The sequence below is a fragment of the Passer domesticus genome, chromosome 10 (genome assembly GCF_036417665.1).
Source record: "Passer domesticus isolate bPasDom1 chromosome 10, bPasDom1.hap1, whole genome shotgun sequence".
In the NCBI taxonomy this organism is placed as follows: Eukaryota; Metazoa; Chordata; class Aves; order Passeriformes; family Passeridae; genus Passer; species Passer domesticus.
This window is the reverse complement of record NC_087483.1, coordinates 11,842,484-11,860,769: the sequence shown is the minus strand read 5'-3', so window position 1 is coordinate 11,860,769 and position 18,286 is coordinate 11,842,484. Positions and strand designations below refer to the sequence as shown.

The 18,286-nt window shown below is 40.2% G+C and overlaps 1 protein-coding gene and 1 long non-coding RNA gene across 8 annotated transcripts in view; both read right to left on the bottom strand.

Moving 5' to 3' along the window:
• Nucleotides 1-722: 722 nt before the first annotated feature.
• On the bottom strand, nt 723-5,410 carry LOC135308605 (uncharacterized). 4 transcript variants are annotated; one of them, XR_010368983.1, is made up of 4 exons: nt 5,197-5,410; nt 3,849-3,911; nt 3,694-3,758; nt 723-3,158 (listed from the first exon to the last, which is right to left on the bottom strand). It is a non-coding gene; the product is annotated as an uncharacterized LOC135308605 (long non-coding RNA). The 4 variants fall into 4 exon arrangements; XR_010368984.1 differs by having other exon boundaries at nt 5,218-5,270; XR_010368986.1 differs by lacking the exon at nt 5,197-5,410 and adding an exon at nt 5,027-5,170.
• A 2,124-nt stretch (nt 5,411-7,534) lies between these two features.
• FAM171B (family with sequence similarity 171 member B) overlaps nt 7,535-18,286 on the bottom strand; it is a 37,999-nt gene continuing 27,247 nt past the window's right edge. For all 4 annotated transcript variants that reach the window (XM_064433776.1, XM_064433773.1, XM_064433774.1 and 1 more), the window contains 3 exons: nt 16,679-16,795; nt 16,004-16,127; nt 7,535-15,738 (listed from right to left, as the gene is read on the bottom strand). In XM_064433776.1, coding sequence (XP_064289846.1) covers nt 14,403-15,738; nt 16,004-16,127; nt 16,679-16,795 — 1,577 coding nt within the window. In that variant the 3' untranslated portion in view covers nt 7,535-14,402. The remainder of the gene's footprint in view (nt 15,739-16,003; nt 16,128-16,678; nt 16,796-18,286) is intronic.

The window sequence follows — 18,286 nt, the reverse complement described above, 5'->3', positions numbered from 1 at the left end:
GATCCTCTCCAGATATCACTGAAGGAAATGGGCTGGAAGAGTTGGCCCCACATAGGAAATATATATAAAAACCTGTCAGTACTAATCTTTCTGAAATGTCATTAAAAACATACTTTTTTATGTTTAAAAACAAATCTGAGTCCCTGCTAGACAATGTCATTTGTACAAAGAAAACTGAAGTAAAAGTGGTGAGGAAGAACTGTACAACACACATTAAACTTAAGTACATGTCACTCAGTCGTCAGTAGTACCAAGACTCCTTCATTTTACAGTGCCAAAGTAAACTATTCTTAGTGATTATTTCTCTCTGGTCATTTTCTGAAGTCGAGCTTTAAAGGTCATGTACTGTATAAATTATACACAACTTTTCCCACTGAACAGTTCATTTGGGGGTTTCGTTTATCTGCAAAGCCTTCTAGATGAACTGCAGCAGAGTATGGAATGACCCCCACAAAAACCCCATACTTAATAAAAAAAAATATTTTCAGGCTAGTGTTAGGGTATATGTTCTTACTGCCCTGCCAGATATTGTAGGTAACATTAGTATATAAAACTTCCATATGAATCATGCACTTTTATAATGATAAAACACCTATGTGACTTACCTTGCAGTATTTAGTACAAAAAGAGTTACACAGCACAAACACAGAAGTTGTAGAAGAAAAAAAAAAAATCACTTGGACATTTTTATACTATATTTGAAAAAAAAAAAAAACCCAAACAAAATACTAATAATAAACACAAGGTTGAAAAGAGCAGAGATCCAGAAAACTCAATACTTCCTTTTGATGTGTTTACTTTGTGGTTATGGCAACACCAGTTGAAAAGCAATTTTTCATCATCTTCGCTGACATAACTGAGGTACATTTTTAGTTAATACAACTGGAGATGAATGCGGGGCGGGGGGAGGGAAGAATAAAGTATAATCCCTATTGCTCAGTTTAGGTAACTAAAAAAATTAAACAACCAAATCTGCAAATGTCAGGTGAGGCATGAGCAACAGGAGTGCTTCACGAACTCTTCATAGAAAAGATTTTCATTTGCTGTGGGTTTTTGTTGCCCCTATAGCAGTATTAATACACAGTATATAAGAAAACCTTGTGTTTCACACTCAGGACACTCCCTCTTAAATAATTTAGGAGTTGTGAAATCCCACTGGAGGTCATTCTGATGGAGTCTATATAAGAATGTAAGCAAGAGTAAATATTATTTTCCATATTATTTAAAAATACCACCCAGGTATTGGCAGGACAACATTGCACTGCAAATCTGCTCAATTTATCAATGCTGTGCTCTGTTCCAGCTCTCTGTCACAATGCAAGCTTCATGTTTCCGGTGGAGAGGAAAAGGACAAATCAGTTTTTCTGATATGGGGTCTTTGTTGATTTTCTTCCTTATATTTATAGCTCTTGAAATGATGTGGAAAGAATGCAGCTGGCTGATGTCAGCCAGAGACCTGTACCCATGTGGCTTTGCTCAGAAACTGCTGCCCAGTTTCAGGAGCTCAGTGTTCTATTGGACAAATCCAAATCCCAAATATGTTAGGACCACTGCTTAGTGATTGTTGGTAAAGCTGGAAGGAGCTGATCAGAACTCCACTGTCTCACTGCCAATACACACTGAGAGCCCTGAAACCCTGAGAGCTTGAAAGGGGGTTCAGTCTATCAAACCAGGCAGGGAAGTAGGGAAAGGAAACACTCCTGAGACAAAACTGGGGCTCTGAACTATTTTGCTCAAAGCCCCTCAGGGAGCCTATAAAGGAATCAAGATGAGCTCCTCCCTAGTCCTGGTCTACCACAAGGTCACCCGAATTTTTAAGTCTCACAATACTTAGCCTTTTTCACTGTCTCTGACAGGAGGTATATATTCTGTTTTCATTATTTGCACAAGATTTCAGAAATATTAAGATTACATATCTGTATTTTACGTGCTTGTATTTTGTTTACTAGACAGACTTTCTCAAAAAAAGTCCAACTGTTCACAGACCAATGTATAAAGTAGCAAGGTAAAAAACTTTCTGCTCTCTGACCCAATAAATCTTGAGAAGGTGACAAGAGAGGAACAAAGTTCCCTTTCCTGTATTATTTCACATAGCTTAAATTCTGGAAATCAGAGACATCCCAAGTATACATAAAATAGAGACTTGACCTTCCACAGAGGTGGGAACTCAATTTTTTTTTCTTCTTTCTATTTCAAAATGAGGACAAAATAATCCACTGTTACCTGGACACTTCATGGTGACAGTTCAGAGAGATGAGCACAGCTGATGCCACTCACCTGTACCTTTTACACAACCACAAGCCCCAGGGGGTTTAGGAAGCTTTTGTGCAGTGACACTAAAGATGAAGCTGGCACTGCCTTAAAATGCAATAAAACAAATTAAAAGGCATGTGCCATCTCAAAAAACATTAGGAAAAAGAATGCAAGAGTTATTACTTTAAACACAGTTATTTCTAAGGACCATTAATGCAAGTGAGACAAACTATGATAGTGCCCATACTCAGAATATGCTATTCAAGCTCTGCTGGCAAAAATCAGTACAGGCTGATCTGTTCTAATGGGGAATAAACCAGAATAATTTCAAATTCTGTAATGTTATAAGGAACTGAGGGATAAGAACACTTATACTCTGAGGCCAGTAAAGCCAGAGAGAACAAAAAGTGAGTAAATACCAGACCAGCTCTGGAACAGTTCAAGAGGCAAAGTTTGTAAGAGCAAATTGATGCATCTTGTATCACATCATGTAATTTTGTAACTGCAAAAGGGAACTGTTTGTCATGTGTTATATATAAAAAATCAAACAACATTCCCTGGGTTCTTACTAAAAGGGCTCCCTATACAATGACCTGGGAAAAACATGTCCAAAATATGCTGAATGCAACTGTTAATCTGTAAAATTTACAGCTTCTTTTCTGAAGCTCTTTCTGTGGAGAGGTCTGAAATAATCTGTAACTTAATCCTTGAAATGTATTTGTAATTCCATGGTTCAAAAGTTTGGCAAGGTACAAGCATTGTTAGGTACCATTCTCAAACCTAGGATTAAGAACTGTATAAATCACAAGGTCGTGGATTGATTTTATTCACTCTTAGGATTCCTCTTCCCACACAGCAGGTGCAAAATATTTCTTCATGGCTGTTAACTCTATAACATCTCATGCCTAGCAGGGAAAGAAAAATGAAAAATAACTTTTTATTTACTAAAACATGATTCAGGAGAGATGATGCCGTGGTGAAGACAAGGAACAGAAAATGAACAAGCTGATCCAGGAGATTTCACAAGAAGTCTGTGAAACATAGCTAAAAATGGTATATTGAGGACAGGACTTGGCTTAAGAACTTTGCACCTAGGGATGTTGTCTACTGATCCTCTTCCAGCTCCCTTCCCTTTATCCTCATTCTGCCGGCAGAACTAGTTTAAAGATTATTTAAAATTAGACTAATTAATTAACTCTGAGGACTATTGGATACACAACTTATCCAGAAACAGCCACTTCAGCTGCTCCAGTATGATGTGCCCACTTGAGCTGACTCAAGTGACAGCTGTGACCAGCTCACCTGAGCTGTTCCCTGCTGTGGCTGCACCAAACCCCAGTGCAGTCGGTGCCTTTCACACAACAGTTCTCTCTCACTCAGGCCCCTCTTTCTCTCATGAGTTAAGCATTTTAAAACCTTTCTGTCTAACCTTGTTCTCACCTCTGCACTGATCTGGATTCTGCAGCTCGATCAGCTTTTCTTCATCAACACTTCTCCTTCAGCACCTGGCACAGGGAGTGTTTACCCATTTTGGCATGGCACAGTGACAGAACCTCATCCCACCTCCTCTGGCACCCCCGAGCCCCTCTGCTGACCCTTCCTGCCTGTCTGGGAGCTTGGCTCCATCTCTGTCACCTTCCAGCTGGACTCAGTCACTCCTGAAACAAAAAGGCATTTCAGAGAAGCCAAGAACAAGCAGGAAGAATTTCTTACACCTTAAAAAACATACATGGGACTGAAACCTCCATTACCACATTATCATAGAACGGTTTGGGTTGGAAGGGATCTTAAAGGCCATGGCCAGGGACATCTTCCATTCTCCCAGGTTGGTCCAAGTCTTGTCCAACCTGGCTTTGGACACTTCCAGGGATGGCACAACCACAGCTTCTCTGGGCATCCTGTGCCAGGGCCTCAGCACCCTCACAGGGAAGAACTTTTTCCTAATATTATATATATAGTACATAATTTCCACAATATTATAGATATTATATGTTGTAATACTTATATTATATTACATTATGTTATACAGTATTATATATTATGATATATTATATATACACTGTCATATATTATAATATAGGTTATATATATGTGTGTATGGGTATATATACACAATAGTAAAAACCAAACCAATTATATATACTGGTGTAGCATATATATACTATACTATATATAGTATATATATAGTATATTTCTATGCTATATGTTATATATATATATATATAAATTTATATATATATATATATATGTATGTATATAAAAAATATATAGTGGTGTGTATATGTGTAAAAACTACATCAATTACTTTTTATTACCGAAAGACTGGTAACTATATCAACTGCTTGAAGAACTGTTACAAACATTAAAGACGCGGTAAATAAACGCATTTTTGCAGGCTGTCGGGAGTGCAACAGCTCCTCCCAGCGACCGCCGCGTAGAGCAGAAACGCGGCTGGCGCAGGTTCCCGGGGCTGTTCAGCCTTTGAAAAGCTCGCAATGAAGCACGGTGTGTTTCCAGCGCGTTCCGGGCAGGATGGGGCGAGGCGGAGCCCCCGCAGTGCCCGGGCACGGCTGAGGCCCGGCCGCGCCATGGCGGCCGCCCTGAGGGGCCGCGCGGGGCACGCCCCGCCGGGACCCGGCGTGCTCCCACCGGGAACGGGGGCTCCGTGTGGGCCTCCATCACTGAATCACGGCTTCCACCGGGTGGGAAACCCAGCCAGTCCAACCTGTGCTAAACACCTCATGGTCAGCGAGTCCAACCTGTGCAAAAATACCTCATGGTCAGCGAGTCTGACCTGTACCAAACAGCTCATGGCCAGCGAGTCCAACCTGTGCCAAACATCTCATGGCCATCGAGTCCAACCTGTGCAAAATACCTCATGGCCGGCAAGTCCGACCTGTACCAAACACCTCATGGCCATCGAGTCCAACCTGTGCAAAATACCTCATGGCCAGCGGGTCTGACCTGTGCTAAACACCTCATGGCCAGCGAGTCCAACCTGTGCCGAACACCCTCACGGCCAGCGAGTCCAGCCTGGGGCCCGGCACCAGCGCCCTGACACCAGCGCCACGTCCCGTCTTTCCTTCAACACCTCCCTGAGCAGCCCGTTCCAACGTCTAATCACACTTTATGTGGAGAAATTCTTCCTCATGTCCAAGCCAAGCCTCCCCCAGCGCAGCTTAAGGCTGTGTCCTCTCGTCCTGTCACTTGTTACCTGGGAGAAAAGCCCAGCGTCCATCCGCTGTCCTTTCTTGTCCTTTTTCGAGAGTGAAAAATCTCTGCATAAAATCTCTGGGTAAACAACCTTAAGTCCCTCAGGTGGTCCTCATCACATTTGTGCTCCTGCCCCTGCACCATCTCTGTTGAAGTAATAAGGATGTATTACCCACCTCAAAATTCAACAGGCTGAATTAAAACCCACCACATCAACAGAAAATTTGGGGGTTTAGCAAGGTTTGTTCTTTTGGCAGTCTGGAGAGCTGGATCAGGTCACTGGAGAAATCAGTGACAGGAATATCAGCTGGGAGGGAGACTAAGCCCTTGATTTAAATTTAGTTTTTAAAACTGATTTAAATTTATTAAATTGAATTTGCTACAGTAAGATTACTCAGCTTCTCTCATATAATCATACAATTTCTCTGTAAAACAGTTTCAGACTCTTACAAGGCAGAGAATGACAAATGCATTGATCAAGGAGAAATTGATGAAGAGGATATTTGTCCCATATGTCAGGAGGTGTTATTAAGAAAAATGTATCAGTTCCCTTACTACAGGTTAGGCATAAAATTTGTTCTCTGACTTGCTACACTTCTAATGATAGAATAAATGCACAAGGAAAAATACCTGATAGTTGTTACAGCCCTTTTGCAATCCAGGAAAATGTGGCAATCTTAGAAGCAAAAATTTGGGTGGAGAGGAAGGAGGAAAAGAATAGGGAAGACTATTTAATATGTATATCTATTTAATATTTAGGATGGCTATGTGATTTTTCTTAATTTTGGAGAGATAAACTGGAATTAATTTTCTGTAGATACATCTGTGATAATGTTCACATTAAATACATAAAACTTTGGGCAGACCACCAAGATGAACTGGAGAATGGATCTGCAGTGAAGTGTCCACTTTACAGAGAAAAACTTCTCATTCTAATAGAATTTAGAAACTAAACAACTTGTGAATGCAACAGAAAAATCAAGACTGAACAGCCACCTTGGAAACCCTTGTAATAACTGCAGAGCATTTCCAGCATAGGAAAGTGCTACAATAAATATTTTTAAACCAGTATTTTGACAGTCTCTGAGTATATCTTATAGTTTGTCACTTACTTCTCTGCCTTATTGTAAGTAAATGACTTTGATGCCAAAAATCACAAGCCAAACAATATTAAATGACAAAAAGTGGTTACCTTCAATGAAGGTCCTTCAGGTGCAAGTGTGGCAAAATGCACACGATACAGGACTCTGACAATTTTAAAGGTGGAACAAATTAGCACACTTAACAGAAATCATCCAATTAGAGGAACAGTTAATTAAGTAAACTCCCCTTTTGATTCTGCCCCCCTCTGAAGCCCTCTCCCAGCTTCTAGCCCCATATTTATTATGTCTACGACATCTGGAAAAAAACAAAACGTCCTTGGTTCACTGTAGAGGAAAGACTAAGTAAGATTCCAGGAAGGTTAGCTTGCTGTTCTAAAATCTAAGAGAAAAGGTAGGAAAATTACTTGAGTTAGTTAAGGAGCTATATAATTATATAATAGTAGTCTACAGAGCTACAAATTTATGAAAAATGTATAAAAAATAAAAATTTTTTGGCATCAACTTCACCTAGAGAGTAAACAACATATGCTTTGTAAATAAACATCCACAGCAAACAAAGCAAATGTTTTTCAACTTGCTTTTAGTGCAGCACATCTCCAAATGATTCTGTAAGCATGCATTTGGATCGTCCTTGTCCAAATAAATAATTTAGCTATGACTTTATGATAAAGGGTTGAAAACTTTTTAACCTAGCTCCTTATTCTGCTGATGTGCTTTTGTTTGTTGGCAAGGAAATTGTCTCCAAGGTCCAGCTGAAGACTACAAGAAGTTTTTCTTCACAAATAATAGAACAGAGAATGTGACTCTATTAGAACTGGTAACCTGAAGGAGGATGACATTCTTTTGTAATGGGAATTATGGTGATGACCGAAATACCTTTAATGATATTTGGAAAGCAAGTGTTGAGAGATGTCCCTAAACAACATATGGCTTCAAAGATAAACAAATAAAATTTCAGGCATCAATAATTTTTTCAAATTTTTATTATATTGCATAAGCTGTAACATTTTACAAACCTTAGTTACATTTTCAGCAACAGATACACTGATACTGTAGTAAATACAGAGATGAAAAGACACCTCTGACAAAATATAAAAAGGTAGAAATACTTAAAACCAGGATGCCGAATATCAAGAATGTTTTACATAAACAATATCCATACTAGAGAGTTTTTGAAAATAATTGCTGAGGTCATGAAGCGTTTGTTGAATATGAGGCTCGAGAATTCAAGGTGGTGAGCACAGTCAGTGCCATGAGCTCACCTGCCTTGCAACACCCAGAGCCAGGCTTTGTATGAGTAACATGCTCTAATGAGCACTAAAATCTGCCTTTCTACACAGTGACATGTAAAAATAGTACTGTTCTAATGTGGACTGAAGTGCAACAAGTGCTTCAAAGGAACTAAATCCATTACCTGGGGAATAAACTACCAGGATGTTTTGGGGAAGGGGAATATAGGAATGTTCAGTAAGTCCTAAAACTGACTGAAAAAATTCATTTGGTAAAACAGTTTTCAGGCTGAGAGTGAGTGAAAAATGACAGTTTTGCCGTGCCAGTCTTAAAAAAACCTGAAGCTTTTTATTTTTTCTGAATACAATGAATACTGCTTTTAAAAGAAAACTAAGCTCAGATTCAAGTCATTTAAACCACCTTACATATAAATTCTTTAATTCAAATGTAGTGCCTATTGTTAGAAGTGTGGCACAAATTAGTACAAGTTATTATAAAAGAATGCTCATCTTTAGCTCCGTAGGCATAGTACTGTGTTTTCATAATACCAGTGAATTTTTTTAAAAAAATTAAAAAGCTATTAAAAACCAATGCAGGTTAGGCTCCAAATTGAGATAAAAATTGGTTCTAGAAAATAAGAATTACATACCCATCTCCATACAATTTCTGCTGCTACTGACAAGCAAAGCTAGCAGCTGAAAAAAGGACTTTTATAGTTATAAGTGTTTGTATATAAACATACGTTAATTTCATGTTTGAAGTTAATATCCCAGTCAGTTTCATACCTGTAAATCCAGTGACTTCAAGATGCTTGCACTTGACGCACAAAGTTGAATCACATCCCGCATGAGCATTTTTAAAAGACACTACTGTTCAGATTGCTAAAGATATATTTTTAAAATTTCTTTTCAAACATAAAATACAAAAGCTAGGTTTTACAACAATTACCATCATCATCAACATGCAGAAGTCAGTATTCAAACATAAAAAGCACTAGATCTGCCTCTTAAAATATTATAAAAGCTGCATAATTGTATGAATTTAGGGGGCTTTGGCTAACAGAAAAAAAAACCATCATGTGCTTTTCAGATAGGCAGGTGTCCCACTGATAAAATAAGTCTGATGAAAGAGAAAGGCACTTCAGCAGGCTAATTTATCTCCAGATTTTCCTAATGGAAAGCACTAGACAGCAGATGTAGTGCACTGCCTTTTCATTTGCACAGTGTTTGATCAGTAGTGTTGTGAGACTTTGTCACTTTTTAACTAACAAGAATTTATACTGGTGCCAGTTCATTTCATCCTCTTTGGTACTAATTACTGCATAAAAACAAAGGAGACAACTAAACATTCCTACATCCTGGATTATTTTTGGTGTGTCACCTCTAGTTTTATGGTGGTAAATAATGTCCCTAATCAACACATAATTTTTACTTTCAGGTTTGTAATACCAGAGCTCTATTTTCTGATTGCACCATAAGGACTTTTCTTCTCTTAATCAAATGTGATTTTTAAGTGATTCCCCCACCTTTTTTTTCATCTATAATATCTAGCATTTTGGTAACAATCTAAAAATTACTCTCAGTGAGCTTGCACTTAAAACTATATGTACATAAATAAGGGCTTTTCTTGCAAAAGCTGACAGCTCAAGAAGTGCCTTGTGAAGAGCTGAGACATAAGTGTTGCAAACATTTGTGTTCTTCAGAAAGAACTGATTCCACCAAAGCAAAACACATACCAGTTTGCAAACTAGCGTCAGAAAGAAGCTGTAATCTTTCCAATTTTCCTTATTCATTCTCCTCTCCTTAGAAGGAGCTCACAGACATTTCTCCTTTCTTATTCTCAAGGTAAGCAAGCTCCAGATTCAAAAAAGTGAAAACCTCTGAATGTTTCCCCAGCCTTTCCAAGAGCTGTGTGCCACAAATCCTTGCTAATTTTTGTACAGGCCTAATTCTGGCACCAGCATTTGAATAGTCTGTTAATGCCACAAAGATCCAACAGAAAAAAAATCTTAAAAAATAAATTCAGTGACTCCTATAAATTCATATGTTGAAATCATATAGAGAAATACAGAAAACCATTAGTTTGTGACACTTCACTGTGACATTGTCTTCTCCACAAGTTACACAACATGTAGAATGTTTGTGGAATTAAAATTTTTAGAGCTAAGCATAGTCAAACTCCTTCTTTAAATTATCTAAAGCCAAAAATAATTCCAATCTCTAGCAGGCAATACAGGTTTTTCCAGTGTATAAATTCCAACATACAGCTGGAATGTGAAGACTGATATATTTGGAAATATTCTGTATTAATATAAATCATAATAATTTTAGAGTTGGATTTCTAATCCTTTTTCTTTAACAAGCAGATACCTACTCTGTCAGAGAATAAGAACAATGGAGTGTCAAACTTGTTTCCTTTCAACTCATGTAAATAAAGCCATTTATAGTAGTCTGTATTTTTTTATGATACAAGTAAATTTGAGAAATTAGGTCTTTTTGGTATATACAATGAAAAATGCATTTAAAAAATCTGAATATTACTGTAGGTGAACAAATTTAAAGTAAAGACATATGAACTTAATATGAATTCCTCAAAACCATTAGCTGGTCAGGTATTTTCTATTATGTTCAACAGAATTGAAAAGGGAGCCATCAGAACCAATGCAAATGTGCAAACAGGGCAATATTGAACCTCAAGGGCAGCTTTCAGAAGAAATGTGCATATATGAATTGATTCCTACTGATGTAGGAAACAAAACAAAAGATGAAGTGATCAATATTTCGGCCTAGAAAGTAATATTAAAAAATCCAGTAGAACTGTACATTAAAAAAAAATTGTGAAAATTTATTTGGTATTGGACAACAAAATTCCTGTTACCTAGAAAGAGAAGCAAAGGCATACTAATATGACAAGCCATCTTCACATCTGAAATAGATGAATCATAATTAAACCTCTTTTAGGTTCTTGAGGCCAATTTAATTACAGACTTATTTGCACACTGTAATGGTTTGGCCCTGGCTAGATGCCAGGCACCCACCAAAGCCACTCTTACCAATCCCTTGCACAAAGTGGACAGAGGAGAGAAAATGCAATGAAAGGTTCCTGAATTGAGGTAAAGAGAGATCACTCACTGAATATTGTCACAGGCAGAACAGACTCACTCACCTTGGGGATTTAGACTGAATTGATTACTGACAAAACCAGAGCAGGATAATGACAAGTGAAATAAATCTCAGAAACCCCTTCCCCCCACCCTTCCCTCTTTCCTAGCTCTACTTCCTCCCCACAGTGACACACGGAGACAGGAATGGGTCAGGTCACCATGTGTGGTTCCTGAGACAGGAATGGGTCAGGTCACCATGTGTGGTTCCTGAGACAGGAATGGGTCAGTCCATCACCTGTGGTTCCTGAGACAGGAATGGGTCAGGTCACCATGTGTGGTTCCTGAGACAGGAATGGGTCAGAACCATGTGTGGTTCCTGAGACAGGAATGGGTCAGGTCACCATGTGTGGTTTCTGCCACTGCTCAAGGACTAAAGTCCTTCCCCTGCTCCAGCACAGGGTCCCTCTCACAGGAAGCTGCTCTGCATGAACTTCTCCAACTTGAGTCCTTCTCAAGAACAACAGTTCTCCACAAACTGCTCCAACGTGGCTCACCCTTCCAGAGGGTGCAGTCCTTCAGGCACAGCCTGCCTCCAGCCTGAGTCCCCCAGAGGCCCACAGGTACTTCCAGGATACCTGCTGCTGCAGGGGCTCTTCTCTCACAGCTCCTGCCAGGAGCTGCTGCAGCACAGCTTTCCATGGGTTCACAGCCTCATTCAGGCATCCTCCACAGGCTGCAGGTGGATATCTGCACTCCAGGGGTTGCAAGGGGACTGTTACTTGACCATGGGTATTGGGTTTGGGTGGTCAGGTTTTGATATTGGGGGGTCTACAGAGGTGAGAAGCTGCCAGAAGCTTCCCTAATGTCCGGCAGTGCCAATGCCAGCAGCTCCAGGACAGAACCACTGCTGAACAAGGCTGGGCCAGTCAGAAATGATTGTGACATCTCTCTGATAACAGATTTGAGAAGGAAAAGAAGTTATTATGCTGATGTAATCATGGCCAGAGAAGAGCAGGGTGAGAACACGTGAGAGGAACAACTCTGCAGACACCAAGGTCAGTGCTGAAGGAGGGGAAGGAGTGCTCCAGGCATAGGAGTGAGATTCCCACCTGTGATGATGACGCTCATGGATGTTGGGTGTGGCTGAGCTGGAGTTCATTCCCCATAGCAGCCTTCCCAGTGCTGTGCTTTGTACTGGGAGCTGGAAAAGTTCTGATAACACACCAGTATTTTGGCTACTCCTGGGCAGGGTTGGCACAGCATCAGTGCCGACTCCCAGCATTCCCTGCAAACAGGTGGGCAAGATCCTAGCAAGCACAACTAAGCCAGCTGACCCAAATTAACCAAAGGCATATTCCATACCATGTGACATCAGCTCAGATATAAAAGCTAAGGAAAGGAGGAGGAAGTGGGGGTATTTGTTACTTACAAGGTTTGCCTTCTGGAGCAACCACTACAAGTGTTGAACCCTGCTTCCCAGGAAGCAGCCACACATTGCCTGCTGATGAGAAGCAGAGAACAAACCTATTTGTTTCCTCTTTGTGCACATGAAAACATTTGTTTCTGCCTTACCAAAATCTCAATCCAGGAGCTGTTTTCCATCTTATTTTCTCTCCCCTGTCCAGCTGGGAAAGGGGAGTGATAGAGCAGCTTGATGGGCACCTGGCATCCAGCCAAGGTCAACCCACCACACACACCCCTACCTCAAGCTTAATTTGCACTTTCTTACTTGAATTCAATAGGGACATTTTGTTCATGAAGCAAATGCTCAATTTGGACCGGTGCATTGCTGGTACCATCCTGGTTACCTTCCATATCCTTCTAGAAACAGCACCAGACACCTGACAATCCCAACACCACAGACATAATTCACAGTAATATTTCCTGAGTAAATACTCCCAGAAGCCCAGCTGCATAGGATACTTCCCAACTCTTGAGTGCACTACAGGGCAGACAACCAAGCACCACTCACGTCACAATTCAAATACAGGCATTTTATCTTTAGGTCTTGGTACAGGCCCTTAACCAAGCTCTAAGGTAAATAGTTATAAAGCTTTTTTAGGATGATTTTTTAATCAAACTGCCAAAGCCAAAATGCTGGAACTTATTTCACCAGGGAAACAGCCTCAAAGCCACAGAAATACATTCTGTTTACTATATGAAGCACATTAAGAGATGCATCCATTTTTCTGTTAGCCAAAGTTGAAATGATCACTTTGACAAGATGAATGTTAAAATTAAAGAATATTCTGATGGCCTTTCCTTCCTCTATACATATCTTAGTTACAATTCATGCATTCATGACTTTTGGTAAATTTAACTCTAAGATGAGTCATAAATAGTGTTTATATTGCATTATAGACCAAATTTTGCAATCTGCTGTCTCATGCTCATAACCCTCCCCCCCAACTTTTAAAGCCTGTTTAACTCCTCTGCAAACCTAGACAAAAGCAGCTCAGGCCGGCAAAATGTAGGCACATAAACCTCAAACGATCTCTCATTATTTTAAACATAAAATAAAAAGCAACGGTGCCGAGCTTTCCTGCTCAAGAAACTCTTTCCAAGGCATAATTTGTCTAATCTTGCACACTTTTTCATCATGGGCCAAACTCTCACTTAGAAATAGGCAGAGATTCAAGGCTGTATTCTGGAGCACAGCTGGCCCAACAACATAGAGAAGATGTTCACTGACAAAGAAGCCAAAACAAGACACTGGGATCAGGAGTAGCTGCAGCTCCAAATGCTACGAGAACCAGTCCTGTTCTGCTGGACGTGCACCCTTCATAGCCCATGCCAGTCTTCAACATCCAGGGGCCATGACAAAGCAGGTCTACACAAAGAAGATGGGCAACACCTTAAGACAGTGGGGGCCATGAGGTGCAGAGGCCACACTTGTACACTTCCCCTTCCCCCAGTGTTGTATGGAATTGCACACGGATGGGCACACAGGGAGGGCAGTAATGCTATAGAGCTCTGCTGATGAATCCAGCAGAGCTCATCTGCTGGTGTTGAGGGACCAACGGATGAAACATTTCACATTGTACAAAGAAGTAACAACAGATAGCTAGAAAAGTTCACATATAAAATACTGTACAGATGGTCGTGTTGATTAGGAACAAGGCTAGGAATGGCTTTAACTAGGCTACCATTGCATTAGCAACAAGTACAAAAAAATTAAATAATGTGCCTACATTTCTCACTGTGCATTCCCAAAGGTGTGTCCAAGAATGACAGGCTAAGTAAAATGTGGGCCTTCCTCATACTGCCAGTGCAATTAGGAACTGGAAAAGTTTAATAGTAGCATTTCCCTGTTTTCAATTCACATGGACTATCAGTTGCCCAGCTGAAGTTTGGTACCTCAATCTGTGTGCTAAAAAATGAAATTTTTCTTGATACTAGAAAACAACATTTCCCTTGTAAACCCAACACTGCAGAATTACAGAAGCAGGCAAGAGATCAACAACCAGCAGGGAGAGCAACAGCACAAAGCACATTGTGTTTTAATTTATAGGAATAAGCGGCCTCTCCTCTCTTTTCTTCCAGATATTGGTTTTGCTATCTCTTTTCATGAGAGGTGGTCTATCCCTTTTTTTAGCAGAAGGGATGCCAGACTCATGACTTCCTGGTAGAGATTTTTTCCTTAGACCTTCCTCATGATGTTGTTCTAGGACTGACCCGTTCCCTCCTTCCATAATGTGTCTCACAGCCTGGTCCTCTGGAGTGCAAACAGTGGTCCCGCTTTCACTGCTACTCAGATCCAGATCTTCCAAGTAAAGAATCTTAGAATGTGGCATGCTTTTAATGAAAGTTTTCTCTCTCTCCAGTTTCCTGTTAGGATGATGCTCATTCATGTCCACACCAGAGTCCAGACTTGTATCATTACTCTCAGTTTTTTTGCCCTTTTTCAGATCTATGAAAGAATGCCTCACTTGAGCAATTGGCTTCCCATCCAAGGACACAAACCATGCTCGAGGATGTGGAGATGGTTTTCCTTTAGAGAGCTCCAGCAGTGTTTGCTCTGAAATCCCTTGAAGTTCAGATGAAAACGGAGTCATTACAACTGCTTCGTTCAGTGTCCCAGGAACAGAGACAGATTCCAGTAAGCTGTTGGTGTACCGGCCCCAGTTGGGTGTTTGGGAGGGCAGGCCCTCTTCACCATCCAGGGCACTGTTCTCATCTCTGCAGGCAGAAGGCTGGGGATGAGAGTGCACTGGCATTTTGGGGAGTGTTTGCATGTAACTGTCCCGACTCATGGGTTCCATCATGGGGCCGTACACCAGCTGCCCTTTCCTTGGCAAAGTTGCTGATTTAGCAGGATGCAGTTGTTCTGGGGAGTGGAAAAGGTCTGAGGTTTGAAGAATAGCAATGGGCTGATTGTAAATATGCATTAGATGTTCTGGGATATGGGAAAGCCCATACATCTCCTCTTTCAGTGAAAGGTACCTGTTTTGGTCTGGAATCTCCCTAGGAGCCTGGGAAATAGTACTGTTACTGTGCTTTGGCTGCTGTAAAAGCCTCACTCCAGCACTAGGCTCCACTGAATGGGCTGAATTTCCTGCCTGACCAGTCTGACAGGATGACTGATAAGAAGCATCCTCTGAGTAGATTTTAAAATTGTCTTGTGATTTTCCATCTTCTGTGTCTATGGACAGCCTCCTTTGAGGGCTGTATGAAGAAATCTTCGGTGTATATAACTGGGACTTATCCTCCAGCTTCAAAGACCCTTTGACAGCACTGATGTGATTTATGTGAGTTGTTGATGTTGTCTGGTCTTTTTTTATGACCTCCAGCTTGGTTGAGTTTTTTTCCTTCTTCTGTGTGCGACGACATTTATCCCTATGCAAAAGAGAAGCAAGGTGACTGCAGAGCATATTAGGAAATACTGGACTGACCAAAGCTGAAGGTTAGACTTTGGTTGAGAAGTTGTACTGTAATTTGACATCACAACCTTAAAATGAAGTTCTGTAACAACTATAATTTAAAAAAAATATTAGGCTACACATTACAGTTGAGCTAAGAAAACAAGTCTTAACCTCAAAAGACTATTTTATCAATCTCAAATTCCACTCATAATGAGCTCACTGGAACTTCTTTTGCTTACCTGCAGTAACAAAGAAGAACAGCAAAAAATCCAATGATAATGACAACAGTTCCTCCCAGTATGGCCGTAAGGAACACGGTGTGATAGGCTGTTATGTCCTTGGAAACAGCACTAATAATGGATTCTAGATTATCAAACAAAACCAGACAAGCATTAGTTCTTAAAACCAAATGATTCCACTTGATGTGCAGAGCTAATAAACTGAACAGTACTTTTCCAGCGATTTTGTGTTCCAATGGTATAATGTTCAGCCTTCCCTCTTCACCTTGCTGTTTCAGCAGGATAGGTGAAAATGAGAGGTTCATCTTGAATACTAACGGCTTACCATGACATCTACTTCATTCCAAACAAATTATATTTGTATTAATTGTCCAAACTAACTTGGAAAAGTGGCCTACATTTTCTACTTAGCGCTCTGTTAGAGAGTGCTGTTTCTGCAATCAGCCATACTGTTTCTCTGATAGATCCCTTCATAAGAATTTACAAAACATGCAAGAAAATCACTGTAAGGACCCAAAAGTTATCCAAGTAGTGAAGTTGCATGTAAGGACCCAAACAAAAGTTATCCAAGTAGTGAAGCTGCATGTCACTTCTCCCTTCCTGCTGTTAAATGAAGCAATCAAACTGACAGCCTTATGGGGCATTCAGCAGCTGCTTGGGCAGTTGTTGCCATACCTCTGGTTCCAGGCAGTGGAGCTGCTATCCAGTAGCCCAAGTGCTGAGCCGTGTATGTCCATACTAACTGGCCATCCACTTCCTTCACCATTCCTAGCCCACGGTTTACCCAAGCACCTGGGGGAAAAAAAAGGACAAAACATTGCACATGCCATGCAGGATTCTTCTATACCTCAAACCACCAGAAACTGGGCCACTATCAAAGATATACAAGGTCAGAGGAAAAACTGCCATTTCTGACAGCCACTGTTTATTACACAGCTTTAGCTAAATAGGCAAACTTCCTCTCCTGACATCCATCTGTAGCCATTTACTTTGAAACAAAGCATCAACATTACTCACCAGAAATAAACTTAATATGATTCATTTTCTATTAATAACTGTCTTTCACAGATATGCACATAAATAAAACCTATTATACAACCTTCAGCATGCATGAAGGCAAAGACTGAAAAATGAGGGAGCAGGTAACTAATGCATATGAACACAAGTTTAACATCAGCTAGCAGAACTTAGTGGGAAAACATTTTAATCTTATTAAGCCACAATAGGATAAACAATGTTTGTCTTGGATGCTTCTCTCCTCCTCCCTGCCCCGAGGCTGTAACAGTTCAGTTAGCCCAAGGAAGTGCTATTGTTAGGACACAGATTCCACACCATCTGTTTGGCAGGGCAAAGGAAAGGTATTATGGTATGCCAGCTTCTACAATCCATTAGAAGAGAGAGAACTATACTTAATTCACTTAAATATGTTTATTGTGGGCCATTTTTGAAATTCTAAGGACAGAAAAAGCCTCATGTAACCAACCTTCTATATTCAACTTGCAAATACTGAAAAGTAGACAGAACCACCATTTTTTTTTAAATACCAATAATCAAAGTATGTAAACAGTATAACTCATGTAATCTGAAGCTTATAGAAATTTCAATTTTATTTTCTTCCAGGACCCTTCTTTCAGCAAAGGAAAAGTAAATGTGTCCCAGCCAGGAGGTAAAGATGAGGATGGACACCTGCCACAGATAATAAAGACACCTGCAGAGAAAAGAAAGCATCTCCCTTCTCCTGGTGCTTGTGATGGCTGGCAGAGGGGAAAGGCAGCAGCAACCACCTAGAGCCCTGAAAGTGCTTTCTCAGCCACCTGAGAAATCTTGTCCAGAGTCAGAAGCAATACCAGCAAACCTTGTATAAAAGGCAAAAAAACCTTCTAGATCTCCAGAAGTTCTATCTTGACTGAACAAATCCATAAGAAGCTGTACAATGTTTGCTATCCTTTTCAACAAATTACATCTTCCCCCAATATACTACATAGAAAATACTCGGTATTAAGGAAAAATAGTAAAATGTGATTCATGAGTAAGCCCATTTTCTCTATGGTTTACTGCCATTCAAGCAGAAGGATATAATTTCCAATTTAATGTTGAATGCAAGCTTTCTATTAAAATCCACAAAGTACTTTTAGCACTAATGCAGCAAAGCATTTCGTAAGAAGGAAGCCACACTCGATACAGATGAACAAACTGTGCATTTACAGCAGCTGAGTACAATTACCAAAGCTCATTTTCCAGGAAGTCTCAGTACTCCACTTGGAGTAAGCCCCAGGAGCACTG